The sequence below is a fragment of the Mustelus asterias genome, unplaced genomic scaffold (genome assembly GCF_964213995.1).
Source record: "Mustelus asterias unplaced genomic scaffold, sMusAst1.hap1.1 HAP1_SCAFFOLD_695, whole genome shotgun sequence".
Classification (NCBI taxonomy): Eukaryota; Metazoa; Chordata; class Chondrichthyes; order Carcharhiniformes; family Triakidae; genus Mustelus; species Mustelus asterias.
The window spans coordinates 142387-168897 of NW_027590644.1; the positions used below are offsets into that span (position 1 = coordinate 142387).

At 44.6% G+C, this 26511-nt stretch overlaps 1 protein-coding gene across 3 annotated transcripts in view; it reads left to right on the forward strand.

Annotated features, from left to right (window-relative positions):
* LOC144487272 (kinetochore protein NDC80 homolog) overlaps nucleotides 1-26511 on the forward strand; it is a 128375-nt gene that overhangs the window by 90728 nt on the left and 11136 nt on the right. For all 3 annotated transcript variants that reach the window (XM_078205357.1, XM_078205358.1, XM_078205359.1), the window contains exons 11-15: nucleotides 7538-7743; nucleotides 8710-8862; nucleotides 16132-16221; nucleotides 16325-16417; nucleotides 17318-17448. In XM_078205357.1, the coding sequence (XP_078061483.1) occupies nucleotides 7538-7743; nucleotides 8710-8862; nucleotides 16132-16221; nucleotides 16325-16417; nucleotides 17318-17448 (673 nt within the window). The remainder of the gene's footprint in view (nucleotides 1-7537; nucleotides 7744-8709; nucleotides 8863-16131; nucleotides 16222-16324; nucleotides 16418-17317; nucleotides 17449-26511) is intronic.

The following is a 26511-nucleotide window of genomic DNA, read 5'->3' on the forward strand; positions in this document are numbered from 1 at the left end:
AAATTGCAGTTGGTCTTTTTTCCTGAATATTATTTCTAAAACCTTACCACTAATGTTAAACTGATCAATTAAAAGTCATGTCCTTGCACCGCTGCTTGAATAAGACCACGCTCCAATTCTCTGGCACCTAACCAAGGAAGAATGATGACCAGCCCTCCCGCTATCATTCCCTTCAACAACCTGGGATGTAAGCCATCTGGACCAGACAACCTTTTTATTTATTCATGGGATGTGGGCGTTGCTGGCCAAGCCAGCATTGATTGCCCATCCCCAATTGCCCTCAAACCTAGTGGCTTGCTAAGTGTCAGCATAGAACCATAGAAAATTACAGCTCAGAAACAGGCCTTTTGGCCCTCCTTGTCTGTGCCGAACCATTTTATGCCTAGTCCCACTGACCTGCACTTGGACCATATCTCTCCACACCCCTCTCATCCATGAACCCGTCCAAGTTTTTCTTAAATGTTAAAAGTGACCCCGCATTTACCACTTTATCTGGCAGCTCATTCCACACTCCCACCACTCTTTGCGTGAAGAAGCCCCCCCTAATATTCCCTTTAAACTTTTCTCCTTTCACCCTTAACCCATGCCCTCTGGTTTTTTTCTCCCCTCGCCTCAGCGGAAAAAGCCTGCTTGCATTCACTCTATCTATACCCATCAAAATCTTATACACCTCTATCAAATCTCCCCTCAATCTTCTACGCTCCAGGGAATAAAGTCCCAACCTATTCAATCTCTCTCTGTAACTCAGCTTCTCAAGTCCCGGCAACATCCTTGTGAACCTTCTCTGCACTCTTTCAATCTTATTTACATCCTTCCTGTAACTAGGTGACCAAAACTGTACACAATACTCCAAATTCGGCCTCACCAATGCCTTGTATAACCTTACCATAACACTCCAACTTTTATACTCGATACTCCGATTTATAAAGGCCAATGTACCAAAGGCACTCTTTACGACCCTATCCACCTGTGACGTCACTTTTAGGGAATTCTGTACCTGTATTCCCAGATCTCTCTGTTCAACTGCACTCTTCAGAGTCCGACCATTTACCCTGTACGTTCTACTTTGATATGTCCTTCCAAAGTGCAATATCTCACACTTGTCTGCGTTAAATTCCATTTGCCATTTTTCAGCCCATTTTTCTAGTTGGTCCAAATCCCTCTGCAAGCTTTGAAAACCTTCCTCACTGTCCACTACACCTCCAATCTTTGTATCATCAGCAAACTTGCTGATCCAATTGACCACATTATCATCCAGATCATTGATATAGATGACAAACAACAATGGACCCAACACCGATCCCTGCGGCACACCACTAGCCACAGGCCTCCACTCAGAGAAGCAATCCTCCACAACCACTCTCTGGCTTCTTCCATTGAGCCAGTGTCTTATCCAATTTACTACCTCCCCATGTATACCTAGCGACTGAACCTTCCTAACTAACCTCCCATGAGGGAGCTTGTCAAAGGCCTTGCTGAAATCCAGGTAGACAACATCCACCGCCTTCCCTTCATCCACTTTCCTGGTAACCTCCTCGAAAAACTCTAATAGATTGGTCAAACATGACCTACCACGCACAAAGCCATGTAGGCCAGATTTCCTTTCCTAAAAGACGTTCGAGAACCAATGGCAGTCGACAGTGGTTTCATAGTCTTTTAATTCCAGATTTGTTTTTTAATTGAATTCAAATTTCAGCATCACCATTTAACAGTTCTAACTCAGGTCCCCAAAGCATTACCCTGAGTTTTTGGATTATTAATCCAGTGACAATGCCACCACGTCACCACCTCCCCTATGCATAGCCAACCTCAAGTACATCATTCCTGTCTGTTTCCACCCCATCCATTACTACTCATATATTGCCCAATTTTTATAAATTGCTGACAAAATAGATAAGACAGATAAGCATGAATTCCAATTGTAAAGGAAGTAACAGTTTGTACTGCATAAGAAGAGTGCTGATAGGTTGGCAAGTGGAATCTAATTGAGGCATTGTGTGGAGAATGCCCCAAGGAACAGTTAACTACCAAGCCTCTGATGGTCAAGGAATTGTCATGGGAATGAAGCTTTTTAGTTTAAAAAAGGCGTAAAGCGTGGACATGCTCCTCCTTTCTGCAAAGGACAGGGCTATATGTGTGAACGTCTATAGCTTCAAGCATGCATAAGTGAGCCACACTGAACCTGACTGATATCATTCTTAGCATAATCAGGATTATCTAATGTAATAATGCCTAACAACATCCTGACTACAACTAAAGCCCTCCAGCTCCGGGATTATTTGCCCTATTAGCCCAGCTTTGAGCGCTCATGCTCTCTTGGCACCGGTCCTGTCATGTAGCCCTCGAAGGATCGCCCCCTAGAGGGGCCACACTACCACCCCCCACGACCCCCACCCCGCAACTTCTTGGACTACCCATGGTAAAGCAAAAAGAAAAACAGTTAACACATAGGCAGAGAAACAGCAATGTGACAGAAGGGTCACCTACTGCCATCACTGATGCTGTGCTTTCCAATAAACTTCCCAGACTCGTTTCCCCCTTTTTTCCCTTCTGCAACGAGGGAGACTGCTGGGGAATTTGATTGCCCCGTTACAATTCTTCCCACAGGGGTATCCTTCGCTTCCTCCTTCGCTGTCTTGGCAACGGCTAACTCTCTTTGCTTTGCCTCCCTCTGGAGGTGGTTCCTCATCATAGCAGCCAGTAACACAGCCGCCATTTTGGCTCTGAACTTGGATTGCCTGCTCCACCACACCTTCTGTTCCATTTCCGGAGCCTCCGGATTGTACCTCCTCTTCGTTATTTTCTTTAATAATTTTCCATGCTCGGTCACTACCGTTTGAATCAAACAATCATCAGATCCCCAACTGGGGTCTGTCAAACCTGTACTGCACATCGCCATCTAGCAGCCCATCGTCTCACTACCTCTTCTCGCTCCTCTCCTGCGTCTCTCCATGGGGATTCCTACCCTGGGACTCTCACGGTCCCTTCACGAGGGATTCCTCGCACCCGAACTATCCGTAACCTTTTTTGTGCAGTGTAGTCCCTCGACGCCTTCTCTTGCTACACGGCTTTTGTTTTTGCTCTGCTCTGTAAGCCGATTCGAGATTCCATCCCCGACCCCTTAAATTAAGAGTAGCTTGACACCTAATGTCTTTATCTACCACGTGGATTTTTTTCGCTCCGCTGATAGGCGCTCCCAGGTGTCCGTCCCTGGTCCCCTGCTTTGAGCACAGTTTCTTTACACAGTCATACTGTACTCGCACCCCTTCCCCAGTTCGGTTCGCTCAGCTTATGGCTTCCGGCTACCAGGCGCATGACCCTCTAACTACCAGGTGGTAATTACAAAAGTGTCACCCATTTCTGGGAAACACGTCTTGCATCCAGAGTCCAGTGACCAAACCCTGCTTGCATCGCCACGTTTTTAGGGGAATCTAAAATTACATTACATGAACACACCTGATGTACTATTTTCAAAGATTTGTATTCCCCGCCCAACCTGTCAGACAAACTGGATAGTCCAATTACATTGATACACATTATTTATCTTGACCAACAGCACTCTACCTCCCGGCATAATTAGGAACGCATTGGCTATTTGGTCCCAAAAGTCTTTCCTGTGATTAGGGGAATCACAGTTCCCCAACCAACCCATGCTTGTGGCACGGTAGCACAGTGGTTAGCACTGCTGCTTCACAGCTCCAGGGACCTGGGTTCGATTCCCGGCTTGGGTCACTGTCTGTGCGGAGTTTGCACATTCTCCTCGTGTCTGCGTGGGTTTCCTCCGGGTGCTCCGGTTTCCTCCCACAGTCCAAAGATGTGCGGGTTAGGTTGATTGGCCATGCTAAAAATTGCCCCTTAGTGTCCTGGGATGCGTAGGTTAGAGGGATTATTGAGTAAATATGTAGGGATATGGGGGTAGGGCCTGGGTGGGATTGTGGTCCGTGCAGACCCGATGTGCCGAATGGCCTCTTTCTGTGCTGTAGGGTTTCTAAGATTGTAAGATCCTTGCAAAACTCAATTAGTGCCCTAAATTAAACAGTTGTGTGATTGGACAGCACTTGCTTCCAATCTTGATTGTGCTAAGAATTAGACAGCCAAGCAATTTGAGCCTGACTGATCATAATGTGGCTCACTGACAGGGCTCTGTCCTTTGCAGATAGAAGGCGCATGTCCACACATTGCGCCTTTTCCAACTAAACAAATGCTTGGTGGACAGCCATTTCCTGGTTCATTTCCCATGGCAACACTGACTGACAGAGGAAACCTAGAGTCATAGTCAAAGTTATGCAGTGCAGAAGAAGCCCTTCAGCCCATCGAGTCTGCACCGACAAAATTACACTATATCTATACTAATCCTACTTGCCAGCACTTGGTCCATGGCCTTGAATGTTATGACATTTGAGGTGCTCATCCAAGTACTTTTTAAACGTTGTGAGGTTTCCCACCTCTTCCAGGCAGTGTGTTCCAGACTCCCACCACCCCCTGGGTGAAAAAGCTTTTCCTCAAATCCCCTCTTAGCATCCTGCCCTTCGCCTCTGACAAAGCCATGCTGGCTATCCCTGATCATACCCTGCCTCTCCAAGTGGAGATTAATTCTCTCCTTCACAATTTTCTCCAGTAGTTTCCCTACCACTGATGTGAGACTCACTGGTCTGTAATTCTCTGGTTTATCTCTACCATCTTTCTTGAAAAGTGAAAGCACATTAGCTGTCCTCCAATCCTCTGGCACCTCCCCTGTCAGAGAGGAATTAAAAATTTGGGCCCCTGTAATCTCCTCCCTGCCTGGGATGCAACCGGACCTGGTGATTTGTCAACTTTTAAGCCAAAATGGTGGGTGGCATGGTAGCAGAGTGATATGTACTGCTGCCTCACAGCGCCAGCGACCCGGGTCTGGCCTTGGGTGACTGTGTGAAGTTTGCACATTTTTCCCGTATCTGCATGGGTTTCTTCCGGGTACGCTGGTTTCTTCCCACAGTTGAAAGATGTGCGGGTTAGGTAGATTGGCTGTGTCAGGGGGATTAGCAGGGTAAATATGTGGGGTTACAGGGATAGAGCCTGGGTGGGATTGTTGTCGGTGCAGGCTTGATGGGCCGAATGGCCTCCTTCTGCATTATAGGGATTCTATAAAAACCTCCTCTAGCTCCTCACTCCTTATGTCAAATAGTTCAAGAACCTCACAGTTCCTCTCCCCAAATTCTGTCCCTACATCCCTCTTCCAAATGAAGACCAATGTGAACTACGTGTTTAAAACCCTACCAATGTCCTGCAATCCACACACAGATTGCCCACTTGGTTCCTGATAGGTCCTACGCTTTCCCCAGTTATCCGCTTTCCCCTGAATATACGATATACATATTAAATATCTTTGGATCCTCCCTAATCTTCCTCACCAGTGATTTTTCATCCCCCCTCTTTACTCCCCTAATTGCTTTTTCTATACTCCACTAAGGCCTCTGCTGGTTTGTTCCCTTTGTACCTGCTAAAAGCCCCTCTTTTCTTTTTTATCCAGCCCTGAATATTCCCAGGCATCCAGGGTTCCCTGGGTTTGTTGTTCCTACATGTCTCCCTTAAGGGAACATGTTAGGCCTGTACTCTCCCTATTTCCTCTATGGGTACCCCTCCCACTGCTCTGCTGTAGGTTTTCTCACAATAAGCTGTTTCCAGTCTACTTTGACCAGTTCCTATCTTATTTTTTAAAAATCTGCCTTTCCCCTTGATCCTTAACCACTTTTTGTAGGCCATCTGTGTGGATTTTGCATGTTCTCCCCGTGTCTGTGTGGGTTTCCTCCGGGTGCTCCGGTTTCCTCCCACACTCTAAGATGTGTGGGTTAGGTTGATTGGCCATGCTAAATTGCCCCTTATTGTCAGAGGGACTAGCAGGGTAAATACGTGGGGCTATGGGGATAGGGCCTGGATGGCCTCCTTCTGCACTGTAGGAAATCTATGATCTTTTTCCTTTGCATAAAAAATTTGAATCCTACTGTGTTGTGGTTGCTATCACTAAAATGCTCCCCCACTGCTTTCTCGATGCTCTTGTCCGGATTCGTTCCCTAGAAGATCCAGCACTGTGTCGTCTTTTGTTGGACCTGCTAGGTTTGAATTAAAACAAAAGCTTGGCACTTAACTGTTCCCTGGTGTATTCTCAGCAACATTTCTATTAATCAAAGTCCACTTGTCAACAAATCAGCACTCATCTCATGCAGTAAAATTGTTATTTCCATTACAATTAGTGTTCTTGTGAATCTATCCTGATGAGCCAAAAGACTTTGACAATACATCTGTTTTTTTCCAGCAATACTGAAACTCTACTACAAAATGACTATTTTGCCATGTAAATTGACCTCAGTATTTCATCTTGTACAGCGCACAGAAGTGCGTTTCAATCCAATTAGTCTAAGCTGCTGTTTATGCTCCATACAAATCATCCTGCTCTAATTACCTCTTTCCATCCTGCCCCTATTTCACTTCTCCCAAATATGCATCTGACCTCCAGAGAAATGTCAATGCTATCTACTTCAACCAATCAATGTGTCAGCACGCTCCACACTGTCGCAGCTCTGCATAAAGAAATTCCACCTCTTTGATTGGCTGAGTAAAACAGACAAAATATTCCCCCTCATTCACTGTTTTCATAGAGATGAAAATTATGGCCTAAAATTCCAGTTGTATGTTGCCTCTCTAGTGCCAGGATCAGGGATTTCACAGAACAGCTGCAGGACATTCTTCTGGGAGAGGGTAATCAGCTAGACATTGTGGGCCACAATGGTACCTATAACTTGGGTATGAAGAGGGAATGGGATCCTGCAAACAGTATTTAGGGAGCTAGATCGAAAACTAATGAGCCGAACCTCAAATGTAGTAATTTCCAGATTACTCCCAGTGCCATGTGCAAGTGAGTCCAGAAATAGGAGATTAAGGCAGATGAATGCGTGGCTGGAAAGTTGATGCAGGAGGAGGGCTTCAGATTCCTGGAACCTTGGGACTGGCTCTGAGGGAGACGGGATTTATACAAGCTGGGCAGGTTGCATCTGAAGGGTGAATTACAGTTGGAATCCACATGGAATAAGTTGGAGCAGAGGGAGGAAATGTGGCTGTGAAAACAGGTCTTTGTACATCCCCATCAAATGTGCAAAGGGAAACCGAAAGCAATGAAGGTGAACATGGTGAACAAAAGTTCTGCAGAAAAACAGAACTACTTCAAAGAGTGCACACCTGGAAAGTGGCAGTGAATGAAAAATTAATGCAAACACCAAATACTGCGGATGCTGGAAATCTGAAATAAATAGCAAATGTTGAAAGTACACAGCAAGTCTGGTAGCACCTGTTTCAGTTTCAGGCTATGCTCTTTCATTAGATGACTGTGAAAATGCCTGCATGGTTACATCGCTTTTTCGTGCTAATCAGTGGTTTTTAACTTGGTCCACAATCACAAAGTAGATAGCTTTTATTATTATTATTATTTGCTAATGTCAACATTGATCTTATTTTTGTTTCCTTCAAAACCTCTTGATTCGATGTTGTATCCCTTTTTCTTAAGAGCTGGAGTTAGATGCAGTTAAAGAGGAGAACAACAAATTGCAGCAGATATATGATGTACAGGAAGTCTCAGCTGTTGATGTTAAGAAAATCAACCACGAGAGAAATGAACTGCAGCAGACAATAATTTTCCTGAACAAAAGCCTTGAAGATGCAGAAAAAAGGATGTGGAATGAAGAGATAAAAGTGACAAAGGCCAAGGAAATGGTGAGGAGTGCTCTGTAACAAGACGATGAATTGTTCGCGTGCTTAATTAACTGTTTGTTTAATTTCAAGTAAAAGTTGCAGCTGATAAATAAAGAGCATAGGATTCTAGAGTTTACCAAGATTAAACTTCGAGGAACAGGAGTAGGCCATTTAGACACTCAAAGCCTTTTCACCATTCAATGGCATTATGGTTGATCTGTAACCTAACTCTATGTACTTAGCTGGCAGCTCACTGCCACCGAGGGCAATAAGTGATGGGCAACAACGGCTGGCCTAGCTAGTGACGCCCAAATCCTGTGAAGGAATGAAAAAACCATGTCCTTTGGTAATCAGAGATTTATCAATCAGAATTGAAATTGATTATTGATCCAACATCAGCTTCTAGCACTCTGCGTGCAGAAGTGTTTCCTAATCTCACTCCTAAAAGATCTGGCTCTAATTTTTAGACTGTCCCCAATCCTAAACAACCCAACCAGCGGAAATAATTTCTCTCTACCCGATCGATTTCCCTACTAGCTAAAAATGTTCAAACAAATTGCCTGTTAATCTTCTAAATTCCAGGAAATACAGCCATAGGATATGCAATTTCTCCTTGTAATTTAATCCTTGAAGTCCATGTATCGCCAATGCCGATATACCTCTCCTACGGTGTGGTGCGCGGAACTGAACATGACACTTCAGGTTTGGGTCGGGCTTTGTATTCCTGCAGCATAATTTGTACCTGTTTTCCAGTCTTATAGATACAAAGGCCAGTTTTCAACACATCTTTTTGTTTGTTTTCTATACCAGTTTATGTTTTAACTGTTAATTTATCTGGATCCCCAAGTCTCTTTGGACCTCCACTATTTCTAGCTTTCCACCATTTACATTAAAAATTACACTGATTCTTTTTCCTAACGTTTAGCACTGATTTTTTTTTTATTTGTACTGATTTACAGCCTACCCCTCAATCACCTTATGTTTCAGCTGGAAGTCAGACTACAGGACTATCACACGATGGCTCGGAAACTCAAACTAATTCCTAAAGCAGCTGAAAATGCTCAAGCACAAAACTTTGAGATAAGCCTCTTGGATATTGTCTCTGGGAAAAGGACTTCACAAAATACTGAAAAAATAAAGGTAAAACTTTTAAACTACATTGTCTTTTTAAATTTCCAATGAAAATGATCATTAACATTAATGAGTTGGGTTACTTCTATTCCCTTTTAAGTAATGCATTGAGTTGCTGTATTCGTGACTGGACCAGATGTTGGACTTAGGTTCCTTTCTCATTTTGCCAGAGATTTTTTGCACGAGTTCCATTTGTGGGTGAATCCTTTGGCCTGCCGCCTTTGCTGAGAATAACTGAAGCTAACATGGTTCACTGGAATAAATTGGAACAGCAACTTCCAGTTAAATGCAGAAATCTGCAATTTGCTATTCAAGTTACTCTATGCTGTAACAGTATCTTGGTGATAGGCTCATACAAGCATTTGAAATAGGAGCAGAAGTAGGCCATTTGGCCCCTCGAGCCTGCTCCACCATTCAATAAGATCATGGCTGATATGTTTGTGTTGAGTTCCACACTCTCCATATCCTCCCCCCATAACAACCTTTTATCCCTTTGCGTAGCTAGAATCTATCTACCGCAGCCTTAAAAATATTCAGTGACCCCACTTCCACTGTCTTCTGAGGCAGAGTTTGCCAAAGTCGCACAACCCTCAACCAAAAATATTCCCTCGTCTCTGTCCTATCTAGGCCTGCTCAAATTTTAAAACAGTGCCCCCTAGTTCTGGACTCGCCCACAAGAGGAAACATCGTTTCATTGACCATTTTGTCATTACCCAAGAGGACTTTATAAACTTCAGTCAAGTCACCCTCACTCTTCTGAGCTCCAGTGGAGGCAAGCACAGTCTTTCCAACCTAGCCTCATAAGACAGCCCTCTCGTTCCAGTTATCAATCTAATAAACCTCCTCTGATCTGCCTCCAACGCAATTATATCCTTCCTTAAATAAGGATATCAGTGCTGCACACAGTATCTGAGATGGATTGCTCACCAATGTCCTGAATGACTGAAGTATAACATCCTTGCTTCTATGTTCAATTCCTGTTGTGATAAAGGGTAACATTCCATTAGCTGCCTTGATTACACGCTGCACCTGCATTTTAACTTTTTGTGACTCATGTACAAGAACACCCAAATCTCTCGGCATCTTGGCATTCTGCATTGTTCTCCATTTAATTAATGCTCTGCTGTTTTTGTTCTTCCTGCTAAAGTGAACAACTTCACACTGTCACACATCGTAGTCCCTTCTGCCAGATTTTGTGCCCACTCACTGTATCTATATCCATCTGCAAACTCCATGGGGGCGATTCTCCAAGCCCGCTGTGCTGCTCTAGCAGTGCAGCAGGCCGGGAGATGTAAGTGGAGGCTGCGTAGCACCACGGCCTCTGCACATCTCTGGCCACCGGAATCCCTCTTCTCCCCCCCTTCCCTGCCAGGAATGTTTCACTGCAGCAGAGTTTACAACTCCCCACTAACTGGAACCTGGCGGCCCGACCCCACCGGAGTAAAGAGGGGGCTATGCCACATACGCACGCACCACACACTTCCCACCCCCCAGGAGGTCATGGGTAAGGGGGGGTGTCCCTTGGGCACTGGGCATGGCCAAAGGGGAAGGCTAATGGGGGGAAATCGATGGAGGTCCCGCTGCCACTCTGCAGTTGGGATCACAAGCGAGGGACAGGAGGGCCGGTCGGGGCTGCCTGGGGGAGGTGGGGGGGTTGGGACTGTTGGGGGTGAGGGGGTGTTGAGGCTGGCCTGGACATGTCGGGAGAGCAGCAATTAGCGGGGGAGAGGTGGTTCCGTGGTCAGCGATCGGGAGGCGGGCTGTGCGGGCTACTGCCCGTGCGCTCATCTTGGCGCTGACAGAATGCACGGTGGCCTGCTCAGCACTATGCAGTCGGCCACTCCAGCGAGAATAGGCCCCACCCCCAGCTTTTCATTGTAATTCACGCTAGGGCTCTCTGCGATGCACAGAGTATCGGAGATTCATTTTGAAACTCCTGCTTTTAAAAAAAAAAGCAGCGGCATTTACTCCAGTTTTTAAGCGAATTTGGCACTTTGAAGTTTTTGGGAGGAAAATATCACCCCGTATGCTTGTATTGCCATACCTTTGCTTCCCCTCGTGTAAGTCATTGATGTAAATTGTAAAAAGTTTAAGTCTCAGCACGTACCCCTGTTAGCCTCCACTCATCACATCATGGGCAGCACGATGGCACAGTGGTTAGCACTGCTGCCTCACAGCGCCAGGGACCCAGGTTCGATTCCCGACTTGGGTCATTGTCTGTATGGAGGCTGCACGTTCTCCCCATGTCTGCGTGAGTTTCCCCTGCGTGCTCCGGTTTCCTCCCACGGTCTAAAAGACGTGCTGGTTAGGTGCTCATGCTAAATTCTCCTTCAGTGTCCACGAACAGGCGCTGGAGTATGGTGACTAAGGGATTTTCACAATAACTTCATTGCAGTGTTAATGTAAACCTACTTGTGACACTAATAAATAAACTTAACTTAAAACTCAATGTACCTCAGTGTTATGCACTGACAGACCTGTACCAGAGAAGGATATCCTCAGACAGCAGGGCCTCAGAAGAAAACCTAGTCTCTGGTAACTCCCAGTCTCCAGACTTCAGAGAGGGGAAACAAGAGGCACTGTTCTCTCTCAACTCCAAGCAGCATCTAAACAGCAACTAAGCTTGAATTATCTGTGTGAGCCTAGCTCCACACAGTCATATTAATCTACCTGTCAATCAACCTAATCAAGTCCTACTCTACCCCAGGGAAAATCTCAAAAATAACACTGCATTAGTTGAGATTAAAACAAATATTCTAACTAATAGAAGCAATTATGCTGCTGCAGTAACAGTACAGGGTGCCGGTTATAGACAGTTCGGCACCAGCAATAAAAATTGCTAAAACAGATCCTGCATAAGGAACATGACAAATGCATTTCTTAACGACAAAGTGATATCAGAAGTTGTAAATAGTTATTCATTACAAGGAAGTTTCATGTATAATGCTACCACTATTTGTGGTTTGCTTTGTTTCTATTAGATGCCAGTTAAAGCCTGAAAAAGTCTAATTTATTATTCTATTCTCTTGAAGTCAAGTGGGATCCTGTGAAAGCAGGAACAGGGCTTTCAGTTCATCACAGATTTTTGTGGGCTGTTGACTGCCAATTTATTGTTTCCAGAAATTTATTTAGCAGTTGATGTTGTCTACATGGACTTTAGCAAGGCCTTTGACAAGGTACTCCATGGTAGGTTGTTGCATAAAGTTAAATCTCACGGGATCCAGGGTGAGGTATCTAAATGGATACAAAATTGGCTTCTTACCAGAGGGTGGTTGTAGAGAAGTGTTTTTCGAACTGGAGGCCTGTGACCAGCGGTGTGCCTCAGGGATCAGTGCTGGGCCCACTATTATTTGCCATTTATATTAATGATTTGGATGAGAATATAGGGGGCATGGTTAGTAAGTTTGCAGATGACATCAAGATTGGTGGCATAGTGGACAGTGAAGAATCTTATCTCCAATTGCAGCGGGATCTTGATCAATTGGGCCAGTGGGCTGACGAATGACAGATGGAGTTTAATTTAGACAAATGCGAGGTAATCCATTTTGGTAGATTGAACCAGGGCAGGACTTACTCAGTTAATGGTAGGGCGTTGGGGAGAGTTACAGAACAAAGAGATCTAGGGGTACATGTTCAAAGCTCCTTGAAAGTGGAGTCACAGGTGTACAGAGTGGTGAAGGCATTCGGCATGCTTGGTTTCATTGGTCAGAACGTCGAATACAGGAGTTGGGACGTCTTGTTGAAGTTGTACAAGACATTGGTAAGGCCACACTTGGAATACTGTGTACAGTTCTGGTCACCCTATTATAGAAAGCATATTAAACTAGAAAGAGTGCAGAAAAGATTTACTTGGATGCTACTGGGACTTGATGGATTGAGTTATAAGGAGAGGCTGAATAGACTGGGACTTTTTTCTCTGGAGCGTAGGAGGCTGAGGGGTGACCTTATAGAGGTCTATAAAATAATGAGGGGCATAGACAAGGTAGATAGTCAATATCTTTTCCCAAAGGTAGGGGAATCTAAAACTAGAGGGCATAGATTTAAGGTGAGGGGGAGAGATACAAAAGTGTCCAGAGGGGCAATTTTTTCACGCAGAGGGTGGTGAGTATCTGGAACAAGCTGCCAGAGGTGGTAGTAGAGACGGGTACAATTTTATCTTTTAAAAAGCATTTGGATATTTACATGGGTACGATGGGTATAGAGGGATATGGGCCAAATGTGGGCAATTGGGATTAGCTTAGGGGTTTAAAAAAAAAGGGCGGCATGGATAAGTTGGGCCGAAGGGCCTGTTTCCATGCTGTAAACCTCTGATTCTATAATCAGACTGAAGAATCCTCACAGACATGTAGAACTTAAGCCAGGCAGTTTACATTAGAATAATTAATCCATTGTAAAATCATGTACAGAAAGTGAAATGGGGGAAAGAAACATGAGATTGAATAAGGAAGGAGGCTAAGATAAAAATAAAGACATTTTAAAAAGTCTCCAACATGATTCTGAAGAAATTAGATTTAACATTTGTGAAGTTACAAGTTCAGTGCCAGAGATTACTTGGCAATAATTATAATCTAAAGTTAAAAATTTACTTCCACCTTATGCACCAGTCCTAACTTTTTCTGTTGTGTTTTGTGGGAAACTAGTGAGCAAATACAGGGAGTTCACATTCTTGCATGGATTTCAGTGTTGAATATAGTTTCAGAATACTCAGAATAAGGATATTTATACTATTAAGAAAAATTGTAAACAGAGGAGCCACCATCCATGGCTAACTAAAGAAGTTAAAGAAAGCATCAAATGCAACGAGAAAACATATCACTGCACAAAGATGAGTGGCAGATCAGATGATTGGTCAGGATATAAAGAACAGCAGAGAATGACTAAAAGTTTAATTAGGAGAAAGAAATTGAGTACGAGAGGAAGCTAGCTAGAAATGTAAAAACGGATAGCAAGAGTTTCTACAGGCATTTAAACAGGAAAAAAGTAAACTGAGAGTTAGGCTTGATGGGGCATGAAAGGGAATGGGGATTGAGCAGGAGTCTGTGTACTTATTGTGGGTAGCACAGTGGTTAGCACTGCTGCTTCACAGCTCCGGGGACCTGGGTTCGATTCCCGGCTCGGGTCACTGTCTGTGTGGAGTTTGCACATTCTCCTCGTGTCTGCGTGGGTTTCCTCCGGGTGCTCCGGTTTCCTCCCACAGTCCAAAGATGTGCGGGTTAGGTTGATTGGCCATGCTAACATTTCCCTTAGTGTCCTGGGATGCGTAGGTTAGAGGGATTAGCGGGTAAATATGTAGGGATATGGGGGTAGGGCCTGGGTGGGATTGTGGTCGGTGCAGACTCGATGGGCCGAATGGCCTCTTTCTGTACTGTAGGGTTTCTATTCTATTCTATTCTTATAGGTAATATTAAAATAAAATTGAAAACTTTCTTTAGCATACGAAATAGACTTATGCTGGCTGTTTTGGACCACAAAATTTAGCAATCATTTTGTAAAACAATACATGTTTCTTCGGAAGGAACTCTTCAAATACAGACAATAAAAATATAACAAAACTTACTCCAACTTATAAATCAAAGAAAGGGTTTAATAAAGAAACTTTGTTACTCCAAACTTGGGGCCTTGCCCTGGGCCAATTCAGGTTTTCCACAATTCCCAACAGATTCTTATTTATAGTGAATCAACTGGTCAGCTGACCATCACATCATTCTGTAATTGGTTCCATGGTTTACTGGGTCAGCTGACCCTTCCAGCTTCTTACCATTAGTCACATTACATCCAATACAAAGCTGTCACCGGTTAAATTCTAACAATACACTGATGAACAAACAATAACTGTAAGAGATATTTTCAATCTTTACACCGCCTCTACTAAGAGTTTTGCAGAGTGTATGGCTGGAATTTCCTGGCTGTTCATGCTGGCAGGATCATCTGGTTCCGCCAAAAATAAATTCCGCCCTATGTTTCCTGGTGGTGCTGGGTGTAAACAATGGGAAACCCCGTTGACAGCAGCAGGACCAGCAGATCCTGCCAATGGCAGGCCACCTCTGCCGCAGTGAAATGCCACAGTGTGGGATTGCCATTTTCACTTTCGATGGTCTAGAAATCATCATAGAAATCATAGAAACCCTACAGTGCAGAAGGAGGCCATTCAGCCCATCGAGTCTGCACCGACCACAATCCCATCCAGGCCCTACCCCCACATATTTTACCCGCTAATCCCTCTAACCTACACATCCCAGGACTCTAAGTGGCAATTTTTTTTTTTAACCTGGCCAATCAACCTAACCCGCACATCTTTGGACTGTGGGAGGAAACCGGAGCACCCGGAGGAAACCCACGCAGACACGAGGAGAATGTGCAAACTCCACACAGACAGTGACCCGAGCCAGGAATCGAACCCGGGACCCTGGAGCTGTGAAGCAGCAGTGTTAACCACCGTGCTACCGTGCCGCCCCGGTCTAGTAGCAGAATGCTTGCTTGCACTGAGAGTCCTCATATATTGAGAAAATCAGTTGTCAAATGGGAGAAAGTTCTGAAATGGAAATGCACAGCAGGTGTATCTGTCAACACCCTAGGAAGACGGGGCAATTTGTGAAGTCTCTTCCTGAATTATTGACTGACAGGTCAATGCTTGCAATAATTCTCAGGACTCTGACAGAAACCTAGAAATCACAACATTGAAGGAGACTGCTTGCTCTGACCTGCCTAAGCTGGTGACAGCTTTCCAATTGAAGTTATCTGCTCTAATTTCCTGGGTTTTCTCCCACTATGTCAAACAGCATCATTTGTCATGTTAGATTATACCAGTCAGCTCTGTTGCTTCATCATACACTTTCTGTTAAAGAAACACTTCCATCCACAGGAGGTTATCATTATTTCCGACAATAGTTGGTTTGTAACTTCTAGATCCAGTTTAGATATTGATCCGGTAACACAATTTTTAAAAAAAGTAACGTGGTGAGTGAGTGTCTTTGTCTCCATAGGTTCCAGATAAATGGGTTGAAAGAGGGTGAAGGATAGACAAGAAAAAGGGAAAAGAATAGAGAGCCCCCTGAGCAGCTGTCATTGCTTGTAATTTGCAGCTAATTTGACTTTTCTGTCACCTGTTTAGTAACAAGATAAGCCAGTTAAGGAAGGGAAGACCATTTTTCAGTGATGAAAATGCAAAATGGCAATTTAGAATTGCCTAACCCATTAGAAAGAAGGATAAGAATCAATAAAATTCTGTTTCTAATCTGTATTTTCACCTGACCAGTACTTCACCTTGTTTCATTACAGCTTGCCCTAATGAATCTATTGAAGCAAATAAATGATGACATTGAACATCTGAAGCATAAGAAGATGAGCGTGCAAGAGGCCAGAGAACAGGTTTGGAAATTAATGCTGGAAATGTGCAGCTAACTGTGCAAAACATCATGATGGATCTGTAAAATACTATTTGTCTTCTAAAGATAACCACTCTGTTTCTTAGGTTCAGACCATGATAGATGACAAAGCAAATGATCTGAAAATGTTAAAAGAACAAATTCGAAAAGTGGACGAAACAATTGAACAAGAAAAGGAGGTGAGGTCTTTAAGTGTACTTGCATTTGTTAAACATGTGAAATGTTACGATCGTGTAAATTATCAACAAAAACGTGACATCAAATTACATACGCTGATATTGGACCAGGTGACATAAAGTTTGGTCAGAGGGAATTCTTTTGGAAGTCTCAAAGGAAGTAGCAAGATTGGGGGAAGAAATTCCAGGTTAAGGTTCCATGTAGCCAAAGACATAGCTGCCAATGGTGGAGCAAAGTAAATAGGGGATGTGCAAGAGAACAGCATTGGAAGCACACAGAGTTCTGATGATTGTATGGATGGAGGAGTTTAGAGATGGGGAGGGTCAGGGCCAAGGAGAGATTTGAAACAAGAATGACAATTTTAAAATCCATATTGTCAGACTGGAGCCAGTGTTGGTCAGTGAGTGCAGGGGTAAATTGGGTTTGGTGTCAGTTAGGATATGGGTAGCAGAATTTTGACCAAACTGACATTTATGATGGGTGCAAAGGAAGCCAACAATGAAAACTTTGATATAGTCTAATCCAAATATATGTTTACAATCTTAATTCATTATGGTTGGCTTCAATTTTATAAATCATAGCTTTTGAATTTTTATCAAGTTTAAATACACTGAGGAACCAAGTTAGTTCTTCCAGGTTTCTGCCTTACTGGATAAAATGCTGCCTTCTGCTGGCCTCAGACTTGGCAAACTCTCCAAGCAAAGGTGGCCAAACTTGGAGAATCTTGGGTGGGATTTTGGATGGAATGAATCTATCAGAACTGTGCAGTTAGATGCATACAGAGTGAATATGAGCAAATTAATAATGTAGTGGGCAAACATTAGCATGTTTCACAAGATTTTTAAGTTACTTAAAAATAGTTCTAACTTTGAGTAAGTATAACAATCCAAATTATTTTTTAGGAAGATGACCGAAAAACAACAAAACAAGTTAAGGAGCTTGAATCTCTGGAAAACCAGAGAAAACGGTTCGAGAAGCATCTGAATGACGAATTAGATGAAGCAATTGGACAGCTGAAAATCACAAAATACCAGTATGTAGAGGTTCAATTTAAACATCTATGACGTGCTTCCTCTGTCACTTCAAGATTGTAGTGAAGAATAACAAAACAAGTGCAGCCTGATTTGGTTGGCGCAAACACGCAGCATTGTTACGGGCTCCTTCCTGCTTCTGTTAAAATCTAAAGGTTGCATCATTGCTCCATTTCAATATTTCCCATCTCTCATTACACCACTTTCCTCCAGTGCTGGTATTTCTTATATGGGTAGATTAGATGATTGTTTCAGGATCCACAGATTGTGTAAGTACTTCGGGGTTTCAAAGCTAGGCAGTTTCATTCATTTTTTATTCATTCATGGCACTATCTAGACTGCAGTGATTTCTGCCAAGAAGGTAGCACCCTATCACCACCTAATTGAGACAATAGACAACAAATGCTGCCCTTGCCTGTGATGCCTACATCCCGTAAAGAATGAAAAAGGTCCATGTGGTGTAGGTACCCTTAGGAAGGGAGTTCTGGGATTTTAACTTAGTGACGCTGAAGGAATCGCACTATAGTTCCATGTCCAGGTGGTTTATGCCTTGGAGAGCAACTCGCAGTTGGTGGTGTTGCCATGTGTCTGCTGTCCTTGGGTAGTGGTCGTGGGTTTGGAAAGTGCTGTCACATCATATTCTGGGAAAGGGTCACTACTGCCAGGACAAATCTCCAGAACATAGCAGCGTGTTTTAATGAGTATACAAATAAAATTAAATCTGCACAAATCGGAGCCATTTGCTGCGCTCTTTCCCGACCCGTGCATCGTAAAGAGCTCCAGAATCGTGCAAACAATGGCATTGAAATGTTAACACTCGGGCCTCCCCACCCGAGTATCCAGGTTTCTGACCGTGGCAAACGCTATATTTCCCCACACCACCAAAATTTCCCATAACCCTAATCTATAAATGACTATAGGTCCAATTTACTCAACCTCTCATCATAGGACATCACCACAGACCAATTTGGTGAATCTTTGATCAACCACCTTCAATACAGAGACCAAAACTGCGCACAGTAATTCCGATGTAGTCACACTAAAACACAGTACAATTGTAACAAGACATTTTTATTCCTGTACTCTGATCCCCTTGCAATAAAGGCCTAAATGCATTTTCCTTCTGAATTGCTTGCTGTACCTGAATGCTAACTTTCTGCTTTCCTTGTGTGACAGCCAAGTCCCTTTGAACCTGAAAATCTACAATTTTCACACCCTTTTTAAAAAAAAAAATCAGCTTTTCCATTTATTCAGTGAATGGCTTCACATTTCCCACATTACACTCAATCTGTCTGTTTCTCTTTGAAGCCTTTGTATCCTCCCCAAAATTTCGCGTTCTACCTAATTGGGTATCATTAGCAAACTTTGATACATTGCTTTCTTTCTCTTCTAAGTCAGCACTAATCCTCGCAGCACTTCACTAGTCACAACCTAACTTGAAAATGTTTGAGTTTGAATGAGTTTATGCCCATTCTCTTTGATCTGTCCATTGTCCAATCTTGCATTCATGCTAATTACCCCCAGCTCATGAGTCCTTATCTTGCCTATAACATTTTGTATGGCACCTTATCAAATGTCTTTTGGAAATCCACTTGTTCTAATGATGCTATGATTTTCTAAATGCGTTGCTAAAACTTTGTTAATAGATTTCAGTATTTTCCTAACACTGGTAGGTTGATTGCCTGTGGCTCCTTGTTTTCTCTCTCCCTCCTTGCTTGAAAAGCAGTGTTATGTTAGCTGTTCCCAAAAGAGGAGTTTTGGAAAATCGGACCAAATGTAATATTTCCAAGTTTGCTGATGACACAAAACTTGGAATTCTGAATTGTGAGGAGGATGCACAGAGGCTTCTGGGGCTTTAAACAAGATTAATGAGTAAGAAGAATGTGGCACTGTGGTTAGTACTGCTACCTCAACGTGGGTTTCCTCTGGGTGCTCTGATTTCCCCCTACACTCCAAAGATGCATGAGTTAGGTGGATTAGCCATGCTAAATTGACCTTCAGTGCCAGGTGGTAAATACGTGGAATTACGAAGATAGGGTATGGGTGGGATTGTCAGACTCGAACCTGGGTCCCTGGCACTGTGAAGCAGCAATGCTAACCACCGGGCCACCATGTTGCCCAATGAGGATAAGGCAGGAAAGTGGAGTTGAGGATTATAAGATCAGTCGTGATATTGTTGGCAAATCAGACTCCTAGAGGCATAGAGGTTTACAGCATGGAAACAGGCCCTTCAGCCCAACTTGTCCATGCTGCCTTTTTTTTAAAACCCCTAAGCTAATCCCAATTGCCCACATTTGGCCCATATCCCTCTATGTAACTATCTAAATGCTTTTGAAAAGATAAAATTGTACCCGCCTCTACTCCTACCTCTGGCAGCTTGTTCCAGACACTCGCCACCTCTGTGTGAAAAAATTGCCCCTCTGGACACTTGTATCTCTCCCCTCTCACCTTAAACCTATGCCCTCTAGTTTTAGACTCCCCTACCTTTGAGAAAAGATATTGACTATCTACCTTGTCTATGCCCCTCATTATTTTATAGACCTCTATAAGGTCACCCCTCAGCCTCCTACGCTCCAGAGAAAAAAGTCCCAGTCTATTCGGCCTCCTTATAACTCAATCCATCAAGTCCCGGTAGCATCCTAGTAAATCTTTTCTGCACTCTTTCTAGTTTAATAATATCCTTTCTATAATAGGGTGACCAGAATTGCACACAGTATTCCAAGTGTGACCGTACCAATGTCTTGTACAACTTTAACAAGACGTCCCAACTCCTGTATTCAATGTTCTGACCGATGAAACCAAGCATGCCGAATGCCTTCTTCACCACTCTGTCCACCTGCGACTCCACTTTCAAGGAGCTATGAACATGTAGATCTCCTTGTTCTGTAACTCTCCCCAACGCCCTATCATTAACTGAGTAAGTCCTGCCCTGGTTCAATCTACCAAAATGCATTACCTCGCATTTGTCTAAATTAAACTCCATCTGCCATTCGTCAGCCCACTGGCCCAATTGATCAAGATCCCGCTGCAATTGGAGATAACATTCTTCACTGTCCACTATGCCACCAATCTTGATTTCATCTGCAAACTTACTAACCATGCCCCCTATATTCTCATCCAAATCATTAATATAAATGACAAATAACAGTGGGCCCAGCACTAATCCCTGAGGCACACCGCTGGTCACAGGCCTCCAGTTTGAAAAACAACTCTCTACAACCACCCTCTGGCTTCTGTTAAGAATGATGTGGAGATGCCGGTGTTGGACTGGGGTAAACACAGTAAGAAGTTTAACAACACCAGGTTAAAGTCCAACAGGTTTATTTGGTAGCAAAAGCCACACAAGCTTTCGGAGCTGCAAGCCCCTTCTTCAGGTGAGTGGGAATTCTGTTCACAAACAGAGCATATAAAGACACAAACTCAATTTACATGAATAATGGTTGGAATGCGAATACTTGCAACTAATCAAGTCTTTAAGAAACAAAACAGCATGAGTGGAGAGAGCATCAAGACAGGCTAAAAAGATGTGTATCGTCTCCAGACAAGACAGCCAGTGAAACTCTGTGGGGGTTACAAATAGTGGGACATGAACCCAATATCCCGGTTGAGGCCGTCCTCGTGTGTGCAGAACTTAGCTATCAGTTTCTGCTCAGCGACTCTGCGCCGTCGCTACGGCATCTCCTCCGGAGCCTTCAACATGTCATTGATGAAGACGAACATCTCGCCAAGGCCATCCCCACACCCCCACTTCTTGCCTTCAAACAACCACGCAACCTCAAACAGACCATTGTCCGCAGCAAACTACCCAGCCTTCAGGAGAACAGTGACCACGACACCACACAACCCTGCCACAGCAACCTCTGCAAGACGTGCCGGATCATCGACACGGATGCCATCATCTCACGTGAGAACACTATCTACCAGGTACACGGTACATACTCTTGCAACTCGGCCAACGTTGTCTACCTGATACGCTGCAGGAAAGGATGTCCTGAGGCATGGTACATTGGGGAAACCATGCAGACGCTGCGACAACGGATGAATGAACACCGCTCGACAATCACCAGGCAAGACTGTTCTCTTCCTGTTGGGGAGCACTTCAGCAGTCACGGGCATTCAGCCTTGGATCTTCAGGTAAGCGTTCTCCAAGGTGGCCTTCACGACACACGACAGCGCAGTCGCTGAGCAGAAACTGATAGCCAAGTTCCGCACACATGAGGACGGCCTAAACCGGGATGTTGGATTTATGTCACATTATGTTAGTAACAGAGATGTTGAGGAGCAGATGGGGAAACAGATCCTGGAGAGATGTAGGAATAACAGAGTTGTCGTGATGGGAGATTTTAATTTCCCAAACATAGATTGGAATATCCCTAGGGCTAGGGGTTTGGATGGAGAGGAGTTTGTTAGGTGTGTCCAGGAGAGTTTCCTGACACAGTATGTGGATAAGCCTACTAGAGGAGAGGCTGTACTTGATCTGGTGCTGGCTAATGAACCTGGACAGGTGGAGGATCTCTCGGTGGGTGAGCATCTTGGGGATAGCGATCATAATTCTATCTCCTTCACGATAGCATTGGAAAGAGATAGGATCAGGCAGGCTAGGAAAGTGTTTCTCTGGAGTAAAGGGAAATACAGTGTCATCAGGGAGGAAATTAGACGGGTAAATTGGAAGGAGGCATTCTTGGGGAAAAGTACCGAAGGAAAGTGGAGGATTTTCAAGGAATGTTTGTCTGGAGCTCTGCATGACAACGTTCCGATGAGACAGGGGGGTGTTGGTAGGGTACGGGAACCGTGGTGCACGAAGGTTGTGATGAACCTGGTAAATAAGAAAAGAGAGGCGTACAGAAGGTTCAGGGAGCTAGGAGGTGTTAAGGATTTAGAGGAGTATACGGGATGTAGGAAGGAGCTTAAGAAGGAAATTAGGAGAGCGAGAAGGGGTCATGAGAAGGCCTTGGCGGGTAAGATTAAGGAGAATCCCAAGGCTTTCTACAAATATGTCAAGAGTAAAAGGATGAGATGTGAAGGCATAGGACCCTTAAAAGGTGAAGGGAGAAAAGTTTGTGCGGAACCGTTAGAAATGGCGGAGCTGCTTAATGAATACTTTACCTCCGTATTCACGGTGGAAAGGGATCTGGGTGGTTGTACTGCTGGTTTGCGGTGGACAGAAAGGATCGAGCATGTGGACATAAAGAAAGAGGATGTGTTGGAACTATTGAATGGCATCAAGGTTGGTAAGTCGCCGGGACCGGATGGGATGTACCCCAGGTTACTGTGGGAGGCGAGGGAGGAGATTGCGGAGCCTTTGGCGATGATCTTTGCATCGTCGATGGAGACGGGAGAGGTTCCGGAGGATTGGAGGATTGCAGATGTGGTCCCTATATTCAAGAAAGGGAACAGGGACAGCCCGGGAAATTACCGACCGGTGAGTCTAACCTCAGTGGTTGGTAAGTTGATGGAGAGGATCCTGAGAGACAGGATTTATGATCATCTAGAGAAGTTTAGTATGATCAAAAGTAGTCAGCACGGCTTTGTCAAGGGCAGGTCGTGCCTTACGAGCCTGGTTGAGTTCTTTGAAAATGTGACCAAACACATTGACGAAGGAAGAGCGGTGGATGTGGTCTATATGGACTTCAGCAAGGCGTTCGATAAGGTCCCCCATGCAAGACTTCTTGAGAAAGTGAGAGGGCATGGGATCCAAGGGGCTGTTGTCTTGTGGATCCAGAACTGGCTTGCCTGCAGAAGGCAGAGAGTGGCTGTGGAGGGGTCTTTCTCTGCATGGAGGTCAGTGACCAGTGGAGTGCCCCAGGGATCTGTTCTGGGACCCTTGCTGTTTGTCATTTTCATAAATGACCTGGATGAGGAAGTGGAGGGATGGGTTGGTAAGTTTGCTGACGACACCAAGGTAGGTGGTGGTGTGGATAGTTTGGAGGGATGTCAGAAGTTGCAGCGAGACATAGATAGAATGCAAGACTGGGCGGAGAAGTGGCAGATGGACTTCAACCCGGATAAGTGTGTGGTGATCCATTTTGGCAGATCCAATGGGATGAAGCAGCAGTATAATATGAAGGGTACCATTCTTAGCAGTGTAGAGGATCAGAAGGACCTTGGGGTCCGGGTCCATAGGACTCTTAAATCGGCCTCGCAGGTGGAGGATGCGGTCAAGAAGGCGTACGGCGTACTGGCCTTCATTAATCGAGGGATTGAGTTTAGGAGTCGGGAGATAATGCTGCAGCTTTATAGGACCCTGGTTAGACCCCACTTGGAGTACTGCGCGCAGTTCTGGTCACCTCATTACAGGAAAGATGTTGAAGCCATTGAAAGGGTGCAGAGGAGATTTACAAGGATGTTGCCTGGATTGGGGGGCATGCCTTATGAGGATAGGTTGAGGGAGCTTGGTCTCTTCTCCCTGGAGAGACGAAGGATGAGAGGTGACCTGATAGAGGTTTACAAGATGTTGAGAGGTCTGGATAGGGTAGACTCTCAGAGGCTATTTCCAAGGGCTGAAATGGTTGCTACGAGAGGACACAGGTTTAAGGTGCTGGGGGGTAGGTACAGGGGGGATGTCAGGGGTAAGTTTTTCACTCAGAGGGTGGTGGGTGAGTGGAATCGGCTGACGTCGGTGGTGGTGGAGGCAAACTCGTTGGGGTCTTTTAAGAGACTTCTGGATGAGTACATGGGATTTAATGGGATTGAGGGCTATAGATAGGCCTAGAGGTGGGGATGTGATCGGCGCAACTTGTGGGCCGAAGGGCCTGTTTGTGCTGTGGCTTTCTATGTTCTATGTTCTATCAGTAACCCCCACAGCTTGCCTCCTGGACTTGCAGAATTTCACTAGCTGTTCTGTCTGGAGACAATACACATCTCTTTAACCTGTGTTGAATGCTCCCTCCATCCACATTGTCTGTACATTTAAGACCTGGCTGGCTGTAGAGATTTGCATTCTAATCAGTATTCTGTAATTTGATTTCTGTGTCTGTTTGCACTGTTTGAGAACAGATATCCACTCCATCTGACGAAGGAGCTGTGCTCCGAAAGCTTTTGGTATTTGCTACCAAATAAACCTGTTGGACTTTAACCTGGTGTTATGAGACTTCTTACTGTGCTTACCCCAGTCCAATGCCGGCATCTCCACATCATTCTATGCCCAAGCCAGTTTTATATCCATCTTACCAGCTCAGCTTGGATCCCATATTACTTCACCTTCTGTATCAGCCTGCCATGAGGAACCTTATGGAAGACTTTACTAAAGTCCATGTATACAACATCCACTGCCCTGCCCTGGCCAATTTTTCTTGTCACTTCCTCAAAGAACTCTCTCAAGTTTGAGAGACATGACCATCCTTCACAAAACTATGCTGCCTATCGCTAATAACAGTGTTTACCCCAGTCCAACGCCGGCATCTCCACATCATGACTACCATAGACACCGCAAACTGCCGGCTCCAAGTGGAGAGGATCGCCATTACTGTGTTTACCCCAGTCCAACGCCGGCATCTCCACATTATCGCTAATAAGCCTATTCTCCTCCAGATATGAGAACATCCTGTCCCTAAGAATTTTCTCCAATAATTTCCCCACCATTGATGAAAGGCTCACAGGCCTGTAATTTCCTAGATTGTCTCTTCTGTCCAACATAAATAGAGGAACAGTGTTAGCTATTCTCCAATTCTCTGGTACCTCACCCATGGTTAAAGAGGATACAAAGATTTTGACCAAGGGTTCAGCTAGACATGAAAGCACTGATGTCTTCTCAAGCCAATGGTGCCATCTGCTTTGCAAACAATCAAATGAGAACCCAACCCAATCTGCTAGCATCATACAATGCCAGACAGTTATAAGTCTGTGCTGTATTCAAACCCTCAAAAAACTTCAGCCTGTTTAAGTCAAAACAGGTTTCTGTTACTTCACATGAACAGACAAAAAGTAATCCAAGTGTTCATAGAACACAGAAAAAATACAACACAAACAGGCCCTTCGGCCCACAAGTTGCGCCGGTCATGTCCCTACCTTCCTAGGCTTATATATAGGCTTACATATAACCTTCAATCCTATTCAGTCCCATGTACTCATCCAGAAGTCTCTTAAAAGACCCTATCGAGTTTGCCTCCACCACCACTAACGGCAGCTGATTTCACTCACCCACCACCCTCTGAATGAAAAACTTACCCCTGACATCTCCTCTACCTACTCCCCAGCACCTTAAACCTGTGTCCTCTTGTAGCAGCCATTTCAGCCCTGGGAAAAAGCCTCCGAGAATCCACCCGATCTATGCATCTCAACATCTTGTACACCTCTATCAGGTCACCTCTCATCCTTCGTCTCTCCATGGAGAAAAGACCGAGCTCCCTCAGCCTATCCTGATAAGGCATACCAACCAATCCAGGCCACATCCTTGTAAATCTTCTCTGCACCCTTTCAATCATTTCCACATCCCTCCTGTAATGAGGCGACCAGAACTGAGCACAGTACTCCAAGTTGGGTCTGACGAGGGTCTTATAAAGCTGCATTATTATTTCCCGACTCCTAAACTCAATCCCTCGATTGATGAAGGCCAGCACACCATACGCCTTCTTAACCACCACCTCTACCTGCGAGGCCGATTTAAGAGTCCTATGGACCCAGACCCCAAGGTCCTTCTGATCCTCTACACTGCGAAGAGTCTTACCCTTGATATTATACTCCTTCATCCCATTTGACCTGCCAAAATGGACCACTACACATTTATCCAGGTTGAAGTCCATCTGCCACTTCTCCGCCCAGTCTTGCATCCTATCTATGTCACGCTGCAGCTTCTGACATCCCTCCAACCTATCCACAACACCGCCAACCTTCGTGTCGTCGGCAAACTTACCAACCCATCCCTCCACTTCCTCATCCAGGTCATTTATGAAAATGACAAACGGCAAGGGTCCCAGAACAGATCCCTGGGGCACTCCACTGGTGACCGACCTTCATTCAGAAAAAGACCCATCTACAACCACTCTCTGCCTTCTGCAGGCAAGCCAGTTCTGAATCCACAAGGCAACAGCCCTTGGATCCCATGCCCTCTCACTTTCTCAAAGTCT